This window comes from Trichechus manatus, unplaced genomic scaffold (genome assembly GCF_000243295.1).
Source record: "Trichechus manatus latirostris isolate Lorelei unplaced genomic scaffold, TriManLat1.0 scaffold00081, whole genome shotgun sequence".
Taxonomy (NCBI): domain Eukaryota; kingdom Metazoa; phylum Chordata; class Mammalia; order Sirenia; family Trichechidae; genus Trichechus; species Trichechus manatus.
Window position 1 is genome coordinate 3,171,715 of NW_004444017.1, and position 16,652 is coordinate 3,188,366.

Sequence of the window (16,652 nt, forward strand, 5' to 3'; positions counted from 1 at the left end):
TATATTGGAGTACCCTCCCAATGCACAAATATTGTAAGCTCTAATAGGAAACATCCCCACAATGAGAGTTCTCTTACAGTGTAATGTGCTATAATCAAATGGTGGACTTCAAAAAGACCACCTTCCTTTATAAATAAGATGGTGTGTTCCAACAGGGAATTGCATCACAGCATGGCATATTCCAGTGGTGGCGTCTTTGGCCCACCAGAAGAAGCTGCTCCAGCTGAGGAGAGGAGTCTGGCCTCTGGCTGAGGGGTGCTCATGGGCATCCCAAAGGTTCTCAGCAGGACTGTCCACTGGAGGGGGGCTGTCCACTGGAGGGGGGATGGTAGTCCTGACCCAGATTCCTGGCTCAGCAGCCATCCAACCTCTGGCCACATCCTACAAGTAGGTCTCCCTCTCCCCAGCTATTAGTCCGTCCTTGGTTGAGGAGGGCCTGCAGTCCTGGCTGACGACACCGTCCAGATATAGATGTTGCTTGGGCTGCAGCAGGCTAGGGTCAGGGGCGATGAGCTGTCGCAGGCGCTGTGGGGAGAAGAGGCAGTGAGTGGGTACTGTGGGCAAGAGAGGCAAAGATGTCTCCTCATATCTGTATCCCCAGGGCCCAGCACGGGGCAGCTCGATACAGTGTGAATGAATAAATGAACAAATATTTTAAGAGAGAAGAGGCAATAACATGGTTAACAGTGTGAACTGCCTAGGTTCCAATCCTGGCTCTGCGACTGACTACTGTGTGATCTTAGGCAACTCATTCATTTAACCCCTCTGTGCCTCAATTTCCTCATCTGCAAAATGAGGATAATAATAGTACCTACCTCATAGGATTGTTGTGAATATTAAATTAGTTATGTCAAACACTTAGAACAGTACCTAGCATGGGGTAAGTGCTCAATCAGTGTCTATTTTTGTTATTATTATTACTATTACCATTATTTTGTGTTCAATAATTGTCTATTATTTTTCTTTTTATTAGTAGTAATACTATTACTGTTGTTATTGTTATTATTCAAATGGGTATGTAGCAGACATTGCCAATTAGTCAATGTAACATCCATTTTCAACTCCCTCCTCCCTTGCTACCTTCCACAATAGAGGCTGGAAAGGCTAAGCCTGCACTTTTCCCAGCTTCCCCTGGGCAGTGAGACATAAGCAGAATTCTGCTAGAGACTCTTGGGAAAGCTTTTATGACAAAAGGACAGATATGTCTTGTACCATTTCCTCCCCGCCCCGCCCCTTTTCCTGCTTTGAATGCGGATATGATGACTGGAACTGTGACAGCCATCTTGTAACCATGAGGTGATAAGCATGACGGTGAAAAGCCAACATACTCAGGGTGGAAGTGTAGAAATATAGGAAGAGTCTGATCCTTGATGACCTCTATGAGCACCTGAACTAAATGGCAGTAGTCCCCATCTCTGGCCTTCTTAATATGTGAGAGAAAAGAAAAAATAAGCCTATTTGCTTAAACCATTACAGATTAGATTGTCTGTTACTTTTAGCCAAATATATTTCTAGAGATATAATGTCTTTATGGCACTGGCTATAGCTTCTTGCAGGAAAGAATGTCCCAAACTTTAAACAGGGAAACTTTTGCATGTGGTTCACCAGCCAGGGTTTAGATAACAAAAGAAGCCAGGAGCCTGTATATGCAATAAACTATAATGGTTGGTTATCAGTTTCCCAAGAGCAAGTAATATGTGTCTGGGTACTTGATGTTCCCTTGTTTGTAATTTAGTTTTTCCCCTTAACCCTTTGACAGTTTACTCTGTTTAGCCTGCCCCGATGATCTGGTGGGTCCCTTCTAGTTCTGAAAGTCTGTGAGACTCTAGGACTTTGAACGTTTATAAAAACAAAGCTATTAGACTGGTCTTCAAGACCTTTCTCCTTTAAGTTTCCATGAGACCAAAGGGCTGCCGTACACTCAGAGTATGTGTTTGCACCCTGGGCCCCAGCTGTGGGTACTGCCCTAAGTCCAACCTCTCTCCGTAGTCACCTCTTCTAGCCACCTACCTTCTTGAAGGAGCCCCGGGTCTTCAGGAGGGTGACAACAATGAAGAGTGGGACACAGATCATGGAGGAGAAAGCCAAAAACCAACCAATGGAGTATCCCCAAGAAGGGTACACGTAGATGTTGTTGTATTTGAGAGGCGTGTATTTGCTCAAGGAGAAGAGGAATGTAGCCTGGAATGAGGAAGGAGCAGACATGGATGAGATAAAGATCCATAACACCCTCTCCTCAGCTACTTAAATATCCAATGGCAGAAGACAAGTTAAATACACTGTGGTACATCTATAAGATGGATTGACAAAAGCCATTGCAAATCATAGGCCAAGGCATCACTCACATCAAGGACTAAGACAGGAGGAGATGTAAAGGAAGGGAGGGGGAATGGAGGAGCTTAAAGAAGACAGACAGGAAGAGACCAATAATTGGGAAATCAGGCAGATGGGATGAGGTACTGTGAGAAGGGGATGGAGCAGAAACTAGAATAGATGATAATGACAGTAAAGCAAACAGATGAATGAGACAGCCCCAGAAGAGAAGAGCAGGAGGGCAACCCCAGAAGAGGGAATAGACCAGCCTCCAGAGATTAGAGCCCCATAATGGAGGCATCCTTTTCCCCACTTCCCTGAATCTTCTGGAGGCAGGAGGGAGTTAAGGCATAGCTGGATGGGCACATACCAGGCAAAGTCCAGGGGTCAGGAAGAGCCAGGAGATCTTCACCAGGGGCCATGGCCGGTAGCCAATCATGTCCTCAATGTTGTCATAGAAACGGTCTGCTCCTGACGAGGCAAGTGGGGAGGGGGGTAAAAACAGCTTCATGGGTATTTGGGAAGGACTCACACGGCTTTGGATTCTTCCCCACATCCCTAATTCTGCAATGGGAAACTAGAACAGGGCACAATGACTGAAATGGGTCCCTGGCACCCCAGCCACAGGGAAAGTGGGAGGGAGCAGGGCCACCAACGAGCACCATGTCCCTCCTAGTGAGACCTCCTTTCTCCCTGTCTAAGGATAAGACAACAATGGTCCCATCCACAGAGAAGTGGTGTGAGAAAAAACGAGTTTCCAGAACTACACAAATGCTTATTGTTTATCTGTGTAGCAGAGATTCAGTTTCAAGTCAAGACAGCAAAACAGCAAGGTCTCACTGCTCAAGCATATCACGCTCAGCGTATACAGGGCCAGAAATCTACTGGGAATAGAAAAAGGTCTAGATTCAAGGCTGTCGAAGAACCACCTCTGAGTTTCCAATGAAGTGTGGTAAGAGGACTGATTTGTGTTCATGAAAACATTGGCAGGTTTTATTTTGTTTAATGTCCTCAGGTTTCCATATTGCTCTAATTCCAGCAGAGCCAGCCTTCTAAGAAGCAAAGAGCCACCAATTGGTAAAGACACTTGGAAGGCCCCTCTCGCCCCCACCAAATACCTTCCCACTGGTCACTGGTACATGAAATCCCACCATTGGAGAGCCATTCCTTTCTTCTAAATTCAACCTCAGTTAAAACCCAGATACTGCTGGGTTAGTACCTATATAACATCTTAAGGTGTATCAGACACATATACCGCACTGTGATTGAGTACCAGATCCTCTCTAAGAACAAGGAGTATTGGGAAATCAGAAAGACATCAGATGCTTGAGGTGAAAGGGTAGGCGACATCTTCAAGGAAGGGAAAGGACACCAAGTAGGAAGGCTCAAGGTAGCAAAATAAAAACCTTCCTGCTCATGGCTTCTCCTGAGCCCTATGGTGTGGTACCCACTTATCCTCTTTGCCCTGTTCCTTGTAACATTGGCATTGTCTTCCCCTAACTTGATGTAGTAGAGCCAGACAGGCCTGGGGGACGATGACAGCTCCTCCACTTACTGGCTATGTGAGCTTAGGAAAGAGACCTAACCTCTCTAAGCCTCATTCTCCTCCCTGTAAAGGCCTGCCCTGTGGATTGTGAGCCGGCTTGTGACGCCACCAGCACAGTGCTTGACACGTAGTAGATGCTCAATAAATAAAGGTTTCTTCCCCTCTATTGTTATCAGGGGAGTCCCTGGGTGGTGCAAATGGTTAACGCACTCGGTTGCAAACCAAAAGTTGGAGGTTCCAGTCCACCCAGAGGTGTCTTGGAATAAAGGTCTGGCGATGTACTTCTGAAAAATCAGCCACTGAAAACCCTATGGAGTACAGTTCTACTCTGATACATATGGGGTTGCCATGAGTTGGAGTCAACTCAATGGTAACTGGTTTTATTGTTATCGGGCAAAATAGTATCACAGATATTACAGCATTCAGTACCAAACCAAAAACCTGATACAGTGAAGTTGATTCCAACTCATAGTGACCCTACAGGACAGAGTAGAACTGCCCCATTGGGTCTCCAAGGAATGGCTGATGGATTTGAACTGCTGACCTTTTGGTTAGCAGCCGAGCTCTTAACCACTGTGCCACCAGAGCTCTCAAGCACCAGCAATTGGTTATTCAGCACTGAAGGTGACAAAGCTGTTGATCTGATGTTGGTGGAAGTGTTGGTTCAGCTCAGTATAAGAAAGAAATGCATGACAATCACAATGGAAAAGGCTACCTCAAAACCGCAGGAATGAACTTCCTGTCAGTGGAGGTGTTCAAGCAAAGTGTGAGTGATAACCTATTTGTTGGAAAAGGGGATGTGGGAGCTTGCAGAGGACCAGACTAAGGGGCCCTGAGGGTCCCTTCTGACTAAGCTTTCTACTGATGAAGGGCCTCTAGCATCTTCTTATTATCATTATTACTCAAGGAAATCAGTTTTTTCATTATCCTGACTTTGATCATTTGATCATTAAGGCACTCTACCTGCCATAATGAGGAGTGCCAGGGTTCCCAGGGGTACAAAAAATTCCCTGTAACAAGACCCAACACAGCAATACAAAGACACAAAGAAACCAGAGGACAGAGCACCCGCCTCTCATCCTGGAAAATCCTGCCCTTTGCTGGGCCTCAGAGGTTCTTCTCCTACCTCCTCCACATCCTTACCCTACTCTCCCACCCCACTTACCATACACCCAGCTGATGCAGATAACTTCAAACACCGCCAGGAAGAGCAGGCATAGGCCACTGGTAGCATAATAATCAAACAGCTGGAAGATGTACATCCCGCCCTATGGAGAAGGGAGTGGAGCTGAGGCCTTAGCCAGTGGGGGGCAGAGGACAACTCCCACCCTCAAGAGATGGCAAAACACTCATTGGGGTGCTGTCCTGCCCAGCCCATGAATGAATGGCAACTTCTACAGTTGTGAATATACAGTGAAACCTGTGAGAGCCGGAACTCGACGTAAAGGCTTTGTCTTTCCCGGTCTCAAAAGTTTTTCACCTTTCACAGGGGGCAGTCTTACCACTTTTCTATTGCTCATTTTAGTGGAAAATATTTGAATTTTTCTTCTCTGACAGGTTCCCACCTTACACAGTTTCCGGCTTTCGCAGGTTTTACTGTAATACGGATATATATGAGGCAACCTATTCCTTGCATCTAAAAGGAGTTTGCCCTGCCTGTCCCTGCCCCCAAGCCCCTCATTCAACATCATGTCAACAGTCTCTGACACCTGCGTGGACATTGGGGGCTGTAGTGGGCATGGATTGTTTTGTCTGCCCAGTATCCCATCTCCTGCAAATTGGCACCACCTCACCCTAAGCGTGTTCTTTTTATGTTGGGGTACCCTGCTCCAGGCCTGACACTTGCCGGCACTTTCAGGAAAAGGCCCTCTCTTTCCTGTGGGGTTAGTTAGAGGGTAGAAGTAGGTTGGCGCTGCATCAGCCTTCTCTCCTGCAGGAAGAAAATTTGCCCAAGAACGAAGTTCCCAGAGGAAAGAGGCAGAAGACAGAGAGCAGCATTCCTGACAATGTCATTAGCATAACTGGATCCAATCGTGCCTGAAACCAAAATGTCTTTAGGCTTTTCAGTTACCTGGCCCAGTAAATTCCCCTTTCTGCTTAAGCCAGCTTGCATTTGGTTTCTGTCACTTACAATCAAAAGGGACTTAATTAATGTAGGTGTATTTCATTGGATGGTCCCTACAACCCTACTGTGAGGGAGACAGGCAGGTGTCAACACGCCCATTTAGCAGATGAGGAAACTGTGGCTCTGAGGGGCTCAGTGTGGGGGCTCAGGTCAGGGCCACAGTGACACGTGACCCTGTCCCCATGGCTCCCTGGCCCTGGAGCCCAGCCTGCAGGCTGCCCAAAAGCTCACCTCAGTGACCAGGAAGAGCCCGATCAGGTAGCATACCACCACGATGCCAAGGATGAGGAGCTTGCGCCGCCCGCTCTTCCGGAGCTGCCTGGGGAACATGTCCATGGAGGCCGTCACCAGGGACTCCATACAGACAAACTGTGGGCAGGAGGGGAATAGGGAGTAAGAGGGATGTGAGGACAGGCGCTCGACCCTTCTTTCTCAGAGTCACGTACTGATGCACAGGAGTGCAGGGAGGGGCGCAGAGGGCCAAAACTAGGAGGGAGAGAGGGTCCGGGGTGAGGCCAGCCTGCCCTTAGCCACATCTACACGGTGACTGCAGAGGAGGTGATGTTCTGTCACCAAGGGGTGACAGAGAGGGCCTGGGGCCAGGATGGCTTGAGCCGAGTAGCTGGAGGTGTGGAAAGGGGCTGGTGGAGCCTTTGGGCGGGGCATCGTTGTGTGGGGAAGGGTCAAGGTTGTAGGAACAAAGCAGGTAGCTCCCTCACAGAAGAGGGTCTCAGGGCCTGGGGTCACCCAACCAACCCCAAGGAACAGCCTGGAGAGCGGAGGGAGCCTTGGAATTTACAAACCGGGAAATGGAATGGAAAAGGAAGTAATGCCAGGAAATGCAGACGCTGGCAAGAGGGTCACCAGGGCAGGGCTGGGTAGGACAGGGGGTGGTGGTGACGTACCTGGCTGTCCAGCCCTAGGAATATGAGCATGATGAAGAAAAGGCAGGACCAGAGCTGGGATAAGGGCATCATAGTCACAGCCTTGGGGAATGCGATGAAGGCCAGACCAGGACCTGCCAGGCACACAGCACAATCAGGTGAGCTCCAAGGTAAGAGCTCTCCCCACAAGTACTGTGTGTGTGTCTCTGTGTGTGTGTGTAGGATTCAAGAGGTCACAGTGATTCCATCCATTATTCTGCTCTTCCCAGGTTCTGGGGAACATACTATTGGTTCATCTCTTCTTCCACCCATCCATGCATCCATGCACGTAGCTATCAGTCATCCATTCTGATCTCCCTCCTCTCCTCACTCCCACTCACATTCATGGAGCCCCTGCTTGGTGCCAAACAGTGCCCTCATGCTAGAAGTCTCAATTACCCAGCTTTTGGGACTCCTGCCTTTCTGTAGGAAGGGCCTGAGTTCTCTGACCTCCTCCCCGCCCTTCCCCTGAGGTCCCAGACAGCTAGGTGGCTCCTACCTGACTCAGCCACCTCGGAAATGGGCACCCCCTGCTCCTGAGACATGAAGCCCAGGATGGAGAAGACAACAAACCCGGCCACAAAGCTGGTGCCGCTGTTGAGGAAGCAGAGGGCGATGCAGTCCCTGTGGGGGCGGGGGTGGGGGGTGCAAGCAGAGAAAACAGAAAGAGGGGGAAGAGAGAAAGAAACCAATCGCGGGAGGAGATGCCAAAAGACAGTAAGAGGGTAAAGAGGAGAGAGAAGGGGGAAGGTAAAAGAACAAAAAAGAGAAATGGAAGGGAGAATGGAAAGAAAGAGACAATGAAAGAAAAAGACACAGGTCAGGTATCAGAAGGTGAAGAGAGTAAAGTGGGAGAGAAAAGGGAGGGAGAAAGAAACTCAGCCTGGGAAACGAGCCCAGAATGTTAGTTTGACACAACATGTGACTCCCTGATAATAAACAAACAAGGCCTGGGCCCAGTGACTGGGAGGTGGTCCCTGGAGGCATGCCCACCCCTAGAACTCCTTCCCGTAGAGAGACCAGGTCACTCCTCCCACCCCAGTGGCCCAACTTGCACCTGTAGCAGTCGTTGTGGTACTTGTTGTAGCTGCCCAGGGCTGTCAGGCATCCCTGGCAGATGGCGAATGAGAAGAAGATCTGGGTACCAGCATCCATCCACACCTACATGAGACCCCAAGAAATGGTAGTGAGAAGGTGAGAGACAGCCCACTGGGGCCTGGAGCACTAGGGACAGAGACTCGAACCGACCGCCCTACAGCACCAGCCACAGCAGCAGCCTAGTCCCCTTGGGATTCCCTTAGAGCTTCACACCTATACCCCAACTCCCCGTTAACTTGTCCTTCTCCTGTCTAGACAGTGATCTCCTCACAAGAGGGACTATTTTTAATTCTGTTTTTGTAGGCAGTTAACCAGTTGCCCATTAAGTTGAGTTGAGTAGATTCCAACTCATGGAGAACCCATGTGTGTCAGAGAACTGTGCTCTGTAGGGTTTCTAATGGCTGATGTTTTGGAAGCAGATCACCAGGGCTTTCTTCCCAGGCACTCTGGGTGGACTCAAATCTCCAACTTTTCAGTTAGCAGCCAAGCACATTAACCATTTGCACCACCCAGGGACTCCTATGGCCTCTTTGTTTTTGTTATTACTGTGTGCAGGGACAGATTACCCAATAAGCAAGGTAAGCACGTGCTTAGGGCATCAACAAAATGGGCACCGGTTGTCCAAAGCAAAGACCTACAGACGCCAAGCAAACAGGATACAAGGAAAAGCAAGAGCCACAGTGGAAGGGAACTATCAAGGCAGTAAATGGAATTGATACCAGTTCCACTATGTGAGAATGTGCTGGCTGGAAATAAATTTCACGCAGAGTCATGAGGGTGCCCCCTCGAAAGGTTGTTTAAACTATAAGGCCCCTACTATTTCAGCACCTTCATTGACATCTGTCTCCTATAGTCCCCTCCCGTGTAATTGAAACTCTCTATCTCAGTGGGTCTCTTGGGAGTATACTATTTCTTCCTAATAAACTAGAAGTGGGGTGGACTGTCGAGTCTAACTCTTGCTACATTCACCCACTAAAAATTTTATAATCCAGTTCATCTCATTCCACTAAAATGTCATACGCCACTTTCGTATTCAATCGCTAATATTATAGTCGCATTTAAAAAGACGTTATATCATGCATAGCTAAGACACACACACACATATATAAACCAAAAACCAAACCCATTGCCATCAAGTTGATTCTAACTCATAGCGACACTATAGGACAGAGTAGACCTGCTCCATAGGGTTTCCAAGGAGCGGCTGGTGGATTCCAACTGCCTATCTTTTGGTTAGCAGCCAAACGCTTAACCACTGTGCCACCGGGGTCCCACATGCACATATGTATGTGTGTGTATATATATATATATATATATATATACACACACACATATACATATATGTGTATGTATATATAACTCACATATTCCGTTCGAATGAGTGAGAAAACAGAGGAGGAGGCACCATGGATTATCAGTGTTTAGGGCCCTCACATGCCTTAATTCGGCACTGGCTGTGTGCCATGTAGTCGATGCCAACTCGTAGCGACACTGTATGATAGAATAGAACTGCCCCATAGGGTTTCCTAGGCTATAATATTTACGGGAGTAGATCTCCAGGTCTTTTCTCCCATCGGGTGGCTGGTGGGTTCAAACTGCCAACCTTTTGGTTAACAGCCGAGCGCTTAACCACTGCGCCACCAGGGCTCCTTGTAAGCATTTAGTAAGCACCAAGTACAGGCATCAAGAGATGTCCAAGACCTGTCTGCAGGGCAAGCTAAGACAGCCACCACCACTCATTCAACTAGCACAGCATACCTCAGGCAGCTAGGACCTGGGGGCAAGGAGGTGACTTCGTTAAAATATAGAGAAAAAAGCACAAAAACTCCAAACGGGGAAAAGAAAAAAAGAAGACGAACAAAGAATGCGATCATAGAAGTCCTAGAAAAGGAAATACAACTGGCCAATAAATCTATGGGAAAACGTCCAACCTTACCAGGAGTCAAAACAACAAAATTAAAATAATAAAATGATACTATTTCGGCCTATCCCATTATCAAAGATTAAAATAAATTATAATCAAATCTAGCAAGGGCCTTACAGAAAAAAAAAAGAAAAAACTATTGCCACTGAGTCGATTCTGACTTATAGCGACCCTATAGACAGAGTAGAACTGCCCCATAGGGTTTCCAAGGAGTGGCTGGTGGATTGGAATTGCCAACGTTTTGGTTAACAGTTGAACACTTAAGCACTGTGCCACCAGGGCTCCTGCAGAAAGAAAGGTACCCTCAAACACTGATGATGAAAGTCTACATTTCTCTAAAGTCAGTACATATCAAGAACCTGAAACTGTGCATGCTCTTTGATTTACTAATTCCGATTCTAACTACCACCAGGAAATAGAGATGTGGTCAAAGACATGTACAAGGTGTTCACTGCAGCTGTATTTACAATAGGGGGAAGACAGTCATCACCTAAATGTCCAAGAACTGGGGGAAATTAAATGATGACACATCCACTATGTGTAAGCTCCAAGAGGACAGGACTCAGTGTCTCTTCTGTTTGTTCACTACCCCATCTCTGGCATTAAAACAGTACCAATTTACTAGTTGCCATTGAGTTGATTCCAACTCATGGTGACCCCACGTGTGTCAGAGTAGAACTGTGCTCCATAGGTTTTTCAATGGCTAACTTTTTGGAAATAGATCACCAAGACTTTCTTCCGAGGCACCTCTGGGTGGACCCGAGGCACCTCTGGGTGGACTTGAACCACCAACCTTTTGGTTAACAGCCAAGCACGTTAACAGTTTGCACCACACAGGGACTTCCACTAGAAAAATACCTGGCACTTAATGGGTCCTCAATCCATTTTTGTCAAATGAATGAATGATGGATAGAGGAAATATTATTCAAGTGTTAAACCTGACATTTACAAATGAATTTAATAACATACAAAATGCTCAGGATAATATTTAAGTGAAAAAAGGGCATAAAACTCTATATGTCTCTCTATATGTAATTATCTTAACTATGTTAAAATGCACACATACCACCTAGTAAAAAAGTCAGAAGGAAAGATACTAAAATGTTAACAGAGATTATATCTGAGTGGTGAGATTAAAAGAGATTTTTAGTTCCTTTTTCATAATTTTCTTCTATGTTATCTAATTTTTCTACAGTGGGCATCTATTGCTTTTAAACCAAGAGAAAAGCAATAAAAGACTTTCAAAAGTCCAGATCTGGTTTGGGGTGGGAGACATGTGGGGAAACGGTCCCCAGCATGGTACCAACCTGGGGGTCCTTGAGGCGAATCAAATCCGGCTTCAGATAATAAATGATGCCTTGATAGGCTCCAGGAAGGGTGATGCCTCGGATCAGTAGGATAATCAGCATCAGGTAGGGAAAGGTGGCTGTGAAATAAACAACCTGGAGAGGAAGCCGGCCAAGGTCACTCCTGGTGGGGACACAGCAGCCAGGAGCTGCCAGGGAGTCTCCGGCGGTCCTCCTGACACCCCTCCCCAGGCAGCATGAGTCACACCTAGAGACTCTGAGAGTCGGTGAGCATGTGAAACTTTCCACACCTTCCTTTACACATTCCAGTGGGTCTCATGCTCCCTAGCAGAGCCAAGTGTGAGATATTCATCAGCAGGGGATGGGGGAGGAGAAGGAGGGAGCAGGAAGAACAGGGAAGGGTACGAGTTTCCAGTCCATAACATTTCAAAGACTATTTTTAAATCCAGAGTCTGGTCTCCCTTAATCCCTTACCCTGGCCATTCTCCTCATGCCCACGGTGAGGGTGGGACTCCCCCGAGGGTGACCACATTTGTACAGTGATATGTGGGGAAATTTAGACAGTACTTTTCCAGGCTTAAGGCTGGGGAGCAGCAGTGGCCTGAACTCTGGCCTCCTGGAGACACAGAGAGGGTGTCCCACTCTGCCCCTGACCAAGCTCAACTCCTTACCCGAAGCACAGGCACTATCTGTTGTTAGTATTATTACTATTACTATTTTTATTGTGAGTGTTATTATTATTATTAGCACAATCCAGGGAAGGGGGAGGCCAGTGCAGGAAGAGCCTAGATATATGTGCTAATCAGAGAAGTCAGCACCCTGCCCATCTCCAGCTTCCAAAAGCATAAAGCATCAGTCTCAGATTACCTGGGCTGGAAATAATGCTCAAATCTGAATTCTTTCTATACAACAAGCCAACTGTTGTCTATCCTTGGTGAGAATTCCTTCAATGACAGGGAACTCACCACCTCAAAGACAGTTCTGTTTGGTAGTTCATACTAAAAATGGTCTTGATGTGTTGTCAAATACCAAAAGCAAGTCATACAAGTGCATGATCCTAGTTGTATAATATACACACATAATCCATATAGATACAGATCCAGATATAGAAACACACACATCGAAGACATTAGAAGATAATACAGGAAAAAGGTAGCAGAGATGACAGATTTGACCTGCCACCATGCAGACGGCCTGTACAGTGATCAGCTCTGACAAGTAGGAATGTGTGTGACTTTTATGTTTATCATTTGCTCTGTATATTACTATTGTAAATAGGTTTTTAAAAGTCATATTGAAGAGAAAGCACTTCCTTGTATTGAGCTAAACCTGCCTTTCCATGACTCCCCTGTACTCTCCATACATCTCCCCTAGACTATGCTGTCTTTCAGTTCTCCAGAGGGACACTGAAAGTGTCCCCATGAACCCTGGGGGCCACAGAGAGCTTACAAGGAGCCAGAATACCTCACCTTGCCTGTGGACTTGACCCCCTTCCAGATGCAGAAGCAGCAGATGACCCAGGCAAGCAGGAGGCACAGGGCCAGCTCCCAGCGCACAGCGCCCAGGTTGTGGATGCCTGAGGTGATGCCCAGGACCCGTCTCCTAAGGGGTTGGAAAAAACAAATAACCAGTGAGAGGCTAAAGAGTACAACTTGCCTCTGTCACCAGGTCTCCTGATTCCTAGAGCTGACCCCACAGACCTCATACTCCATGGCTTTCCCTTCCCCCATCCCTACCTCACCTCCCCCGTGGCTATGCCATGTTCCCACCTGTGGTCTGAACGCTCCTGGCTGTTAGAAGACCAAATCACAGTAATCCCATAGGTATCTTTGTCTTTCTAACTCATTCAGACTTCTCTGTTGCACAGAGAGATAAAGAAAGAGACGATGAGGGTGGTGGGAATGTATGAATGAATGGATGGAGAGTGGATATTTACATGTGCAGGTTGATGAGCAAGTATATGGGCATCAAATGGAGGGGCTGAATGTGTGTTAGTATCTAAAGATACTTTTGGTAGTGATGGAAATGTGTGAGTGTATGTTTGTGTGTGTAAGACTATAGATGGGTGTTGTGAGGTTTGGGTACCTGTGAAGGTGTACATTTGTCAGTGTAGGTGGACATGTGTGGGTGGGTGGGTGTAGAAGTGAGGGTGTAGTAGACATGTGTCAGTGTAGGTGAATGTGTGTGGGTTTTAGGTAAGTGTGAGGGTATAGGTAGACTTGTGTGAGAATATAGGTAGACATGTGTAAGTGTGGGTGGATATGAAGGTGTAAGTAGTCATGTGGGAGATGTGTGAGTATAAAGTTTGCCAATTTCTGTGGTGTAAATACTCCCACCTTGGCTGATTTCAAGCTACCAACATGATATCACTGAACACAGGGTTGGGAAGAAATGTGAATGATCGGCTCTCTTGAGCTGGTATGGGCTGTTTCCTGCACACCACTGGACATTTGTGGGTAGACAGGGTGGATGTGGGTGGATGAATGTGGGAGGGAGTGGATGCTAGGGTGAGGGTAGACACATGTGAGAATGAATGTAAGTGGACATGGATGGATATATGTGTGAGTCTAAGCGTAGGAAGTGGGAATGGATACGTTAGTGTTCACTCATCCATCAGTGATGTGTAGGGTGCGGGCATGGGTGGTGAGTAAGTGCTGAAAAACATGCATAAAGAGTCTTCAACTTGCACCACAAGTCCCAGAGCTCAGACATCCAAATTCCCTCTGTTTGGGGCACCCCAGTATTTGGCAACCAGGTCCAGCACATACTCCCAGAATTCCATGACAGGTGAGGTGAAGTTCTCAGAGGGCAGCATTGTGTGGGCTCCCGAGTGATTCAGAAAGTCCATGCAGTGCTCTGTCAGGGACAAGGTGAAGCAAGGTGTGTATCAGCTGGAAGAAACTTCATCCTAGTGCCCCCCAACCCTCTGGCTTTGCAGCCTGGTGGATTCCACATTCCCCATCCCCCACACGACTACTTACACCTTCACTTCCACCCACACCCACACACATCCACCTACATTCTCACACAAGTCTACCTGTACCCTCACATTTACCCACAGGAGCTTCCTTTGGGGCCCCCACTTTCCAGAGTATCAGGAGTTGGCTGCTTCGGTAGTTCATGGGACCAACCCCTTCTCCCATGTGGCTTGCTCAGCTCTTGGTCACCCTGAACGTGGCTGCTCTTCTGACCACCCCTCCAACCTCTGACACAATTCAGACCTCAGATCCAATCTGCGCCCTCACAGATTGCTACATGCTCATCTAATTTCCCAATCTTCCCTGTCTCTCTATCCTACAGACCAAGTGACTGAGGCTTTGCACCTGCTCTTCCCCTGCCTGGAATGCTGTTCACATAGTGAGCACCTTCTTGTCCTTCAGCCTTCATATAGCACCTTCCCTGAGCAGCTGTCTCCCACAACCTATCTAAATTATTTCTCCCTCTCATTGTTTTACAATTACTGCACTCTTGTTTCTTTCACTCATCACAATTTGTAATTGTTTTGTCTATTTGTCTATTTCTACCAGTAGACTGTAAGCTTCATGAGGGTAGGGCCCATTTTGCCCTTGCTCACCCTAGGACCTCCAGCACAGTGTTTGGCACATACTAGGTGCTGAGTAAACATTTGTTAATTGAATGAATGAGTGAGTGATGGTAACCCCTTGCAGCTGTGTAACACACTCACAGTCCCACTGGGTTTCACAACCACCTCCTAGTGGCTGGTCTCAGGTCCCGCAGAATGGTCAGCCAGCAAAGCTTGCACCAGAGCCCATATAGCCTGGTTTTGGGGCAAGTGCTCCTTCATTGTTTGGTCATTGCCAGCCACCATAGGCCCAGCCCCAAGGGGCTGAAACGATGAATACCTGTGTTCCAGGAATTGGTGCAGGTCGTCCAGGGCAGCTCAGAGGTGAAGGAACTGAACAAGTAGAAAAGGGCCCATGCAAGGATAATGATGTAGTAGACGTTCAAATAAGACTCAATGACCACAGATGCCAGACCAATGCCTTCCGAAGGATGGGGGGGTGGGAGTCGGGGGAGAGGGGGAGGAGGAGATACAAGAGAATCCAAGAAATCAATGTTAGCGATAACAACAACAAAAAAAGTCACATAGAAGCCGCCTGGGAGGGTGCTGAGTGCTACACAAACAGAACCACAAGTGTTTATTTACTGGCATGAGAAGCCATTCAAAGCCTATTTCTAAGTAAGAAGAACAGGCTACAGAACATTATTCTATACATTATCCCATTTTTATAATACACATTTGCATGTATATTTTTTTCATGAGAAAAACTCTGGAGGGATATTACATATTCACCAGAAAGTTAACAGTGGTTGTCTAGGTGATGAGATTTCAGTTGATTTTTAAAATTTTTTTTATTTTCGCCTGTCTATATTTTCTAGTTTTTCAATTACAATCATGTATTACTTGTAATACACGAGAAAATGTAATATGGAGAAAAGACTGAAGTTGTCAAAGATTTTATTTTACTTGGATCCACAATCAATGCCCATGGAAGCAGCAGGTAAGAAATCAAAGACATATTGCAGTGGGCAAAAATCTGCTGCAAAAGACCTCTTTCCAGTGTTAAAAAGCAAAGATGTCAACTTTGAGGCTAAGGTGTGCCTGACCCAAGCCATGGTATTTTCAATTGCCTCATATGCATGCAAAAGTTGGACGATAAATGAAGAAGATCGAAGAAGAATTGACGCCTTTGAATGATGGTATTGGTGAAGAATACTGAATATACCATGGACTTTCAGAAGAACAAACAAATCTGTCTGGGAAGAAGTATGACCAGAATGCTCCTTGGAAGTGAGTAAGGCAAAACTTCCTTTCATGTACTTTGGAAATGTTATCAGGAGGGACTAGGCCCTGGAGAAGGACATCACGCTTGATAAGGTAGAGGGTCAGAGAAAAAGAAGACCCTCAACAAGATAAATTGACACAGTGGCTGCAACAATGGGCTCAAACACAGTAACTGTTGTGACGATGGCGCAGGACCTGGCAGCGTTTCCTTCTGTTGCACACAGGGTCGCTATAAGTCAGAACTGACTCGATGGCATCTTACAACAACAACGTTACTCGTATAATAAGCGGCAGAAAGAATAAAGGAGTAAGTAGGGATAAACTGGTAGGAATCAGTAATATAACAGCAAAAAACAAGAAGAAACCAACAAGGAGGAGGATGTGGCGCCTGCCGACAAGAAATCTGCAGCCTGATTCAGCATCAAATGCCATCTCGCCAGGAGAACAAGGAGCAAGAACGTCATGAGGTGTAAAATTTGCACTTCTATTTTCACACTTATCACGAAGTCTCAGGGTTAGCTGTGTACACTGTCACCTCAGCGGAAATGTATTTGGGGTGAGAAGGGGCAAGGAGAGGAGTAAGGCTCCGCCGCCCAGCCCCCCACCCCC

General features: G+C 46.8%; 1 protein-coding gene across 1 annotated transcript in view; it reads right to left on the reverse strand.

The window, feature by feature from the left end:
- Positions 1 to 381: 381 nt before the first annotated feature.
- Positions 382 to 16,652, reverse strand: part of SLC6A12 (solute carrier family 6 member 12) — a 35,758-nt gene continuing 19,487 nt past the window's right edge. The window contains exons 5-16 of the mRNA XM_004381192.3: positions 15,100 to 15,240; positions 14,005 to 14,092; positions 12,706 to 12,838; positions 11,237 to 11,371; positions 7,965 to 8,068; positions 7,407 to 7,531; positions 6,890 to 7,002; positions 6,216 to 6,353; positions 5,025 to 5,127; positions 2,684 to 2,784; positions 2,011 to 2,181; positions 382 to 525 (exon numbers count right to left, since the gene is read on the reverse strand). Coding sequence (XP_004381249.1) covers positions 382 to 525; positions 2,011 to 2,181; positions 2,684 to 2,784; positions 5,025 to 5,127; positions 6,216 to 6,353; positions 6,890 to 7,002; positions 7,407 to 7,531; positions 7,965 to 8,068; positions 11,237 to 11,371; positions 12,706 to 12,838; positions 14,005 to 14,092; positions 15,100 to 15,240 — 1,496 coding nt within the window. The remainder of the gene's footprint in view (positions 526 to 2,010; positions 2,182 to 2,683; positions 2,785 to 5,024; positions 5,128 to 6,215; positions 6,354 to 6,889; positions 7,003 to 7,406; positions 7,532 to 7,964; positions 8,069 to 11,236; positions 11,372 to 12,705; positions 12,839 to 14,004; positions 14,093 to 15,099; positions 15,241 to 16,652) is intronic.